Raw genomic sequence first — 1,364 nt, forward strand, 5'->3', positions numbered from 1 at the left:
TTCTTCGCTCAGCATATATCTATGCTTCTCCAAGAAGATCACTCTGTTTTCCCAGTACTTTTGCTGCAAACTTCATTAGGGCTTCGCACTCTCCCCTGCGCCTCAGCACACCTCACACCAACAATCCCCTCAATGTCTGTGGCACCTCACAAAGAAAAACCTCAGATGGTCAGCGTGTCAGCGCCGCCTGCGTCACTCGTCAGAAGCGCATGCTGAGGCAAGGACTGCGGAGGCCACGCCACCACACTGTCGCCTGAAGAATGATTCGCTTTGTGTTGCTTGGGAAGAAGCCAAGCCCTCAACAAGGCATGCACACACACCTCCTCCCTCACTCCCCTTGAAACCCCACCCAAGTACTGTTATAGCCAGTCACCACAAATGAGACACAGACACGAGAGGAAATCCCACCTTCACTTTGCTCCTCAAACAGCTGGTGAGCACCACAAGCGTATACAGGAACAAAACCAAAAAGAACACCCACCAACAACTCGACTTGGTGTCGACTTATGCAAGATGGGCTCTTTGATCGTTTCCTTCACAACGGCCATGTGCAGGTGAAAGACACGTCGAAGGAGGAATATAGCCCAACACACTTTCCCACTCAACTAGACTTATTTCCCTCCGGACGAATTCAAAAGACAAAAGCACACACACACTCACATATCTTAATAAGCAGCCAAAGGCATCACACCTCACATAGCGTCATGTGTTTCCACCAACACCAAGATGATTTCGAATGTTATGTTCTTCTGTTTGCATCAAGCAGAACCCCCCAAGCAACCATAAATTAAGCATTGGATCCCTGCGACTCGGAACACCAGGAGGCACTGAGGAAAACTCGCGAAAAAGGCCCAAAGGTGGGAGCAGGGACTTGCACAGTTTCCCCTCAAAACAACGGCATGCTGCTGCTGTCGCTGACATCGTTAAAATATCCCCAGATGGGACTGCTACACCAATCAAGAGCACCCTGTGCAGCCCAAAGGTGTCTTCCTCTTTTTCCCACAGAGTCACACACAAGGAAGCAAAACAATCTTGCGACGTCCTCACACCTTAGAGCCACTCCCCGGAGACCATGGTACGTAACCCTCTCTTTTTTCATTGGCATTCATCAAAAGTACCTCCAATCAACATAGCATCAACGAAGGCTGCGATCACCTCAACAAAACCCACATCATCAGTCGTAACGAGGAGCAGCAAAACAACTACAACGACACACCAATATAGGAGAATGACGCCTTTCTTCCGTAGTGGAGCCGCCTAACACATTCTCGAATAGGATCAGCCCCGCACAAGAGAAAACCAGCATTTATTTGCACCAAGGAAAGTGGAGGTGAAGAGCAAGAGAACGTGTAGTGTTCTCTTAC

The 1,364-nt window shown here is 49.1% G+C and overlaps 1 protein-coding gene across 1 annotated transcript; it reads left to right on the forward strand.

Annotated features, from left to right (window-relative positions):
• Nucleotides 1-736: 736 nt before the first annotated feature.
• DQ04_20861000 (hypothetical protein) lies at nucleotides 737-1,054 on the forward strand (the record flags this gene model as incomplete). The annotated part of the gene is made up of 1 exon (XM_009317967.1): nucleotides 737-1,054. One exon carries the CDS (start codon nucleotides 737-739, stop codon nucleotides 1,052-1,054), a length of 318 nt encoding a protein of 105 aa, XP_009316242.1.
• Between the last annotated feature and the right edge of the window lie 310 nt (nucleotides 1,055-1,364).

The sequence above is a fragment of the Trypanosoma grayi genome (assembly GCF_000691245.1).
Source record: "Trypanosoma grayi strain ANR4 Tgr_2086_V1, whole genome shotgun sequence".
Lineage (NCBI taxonomy): Eukaryota > Euglenozoa > Kinetoplastea > Trypanosomatida > Trypanosomatidae > Trypanosoma > Trypanosoma grayi.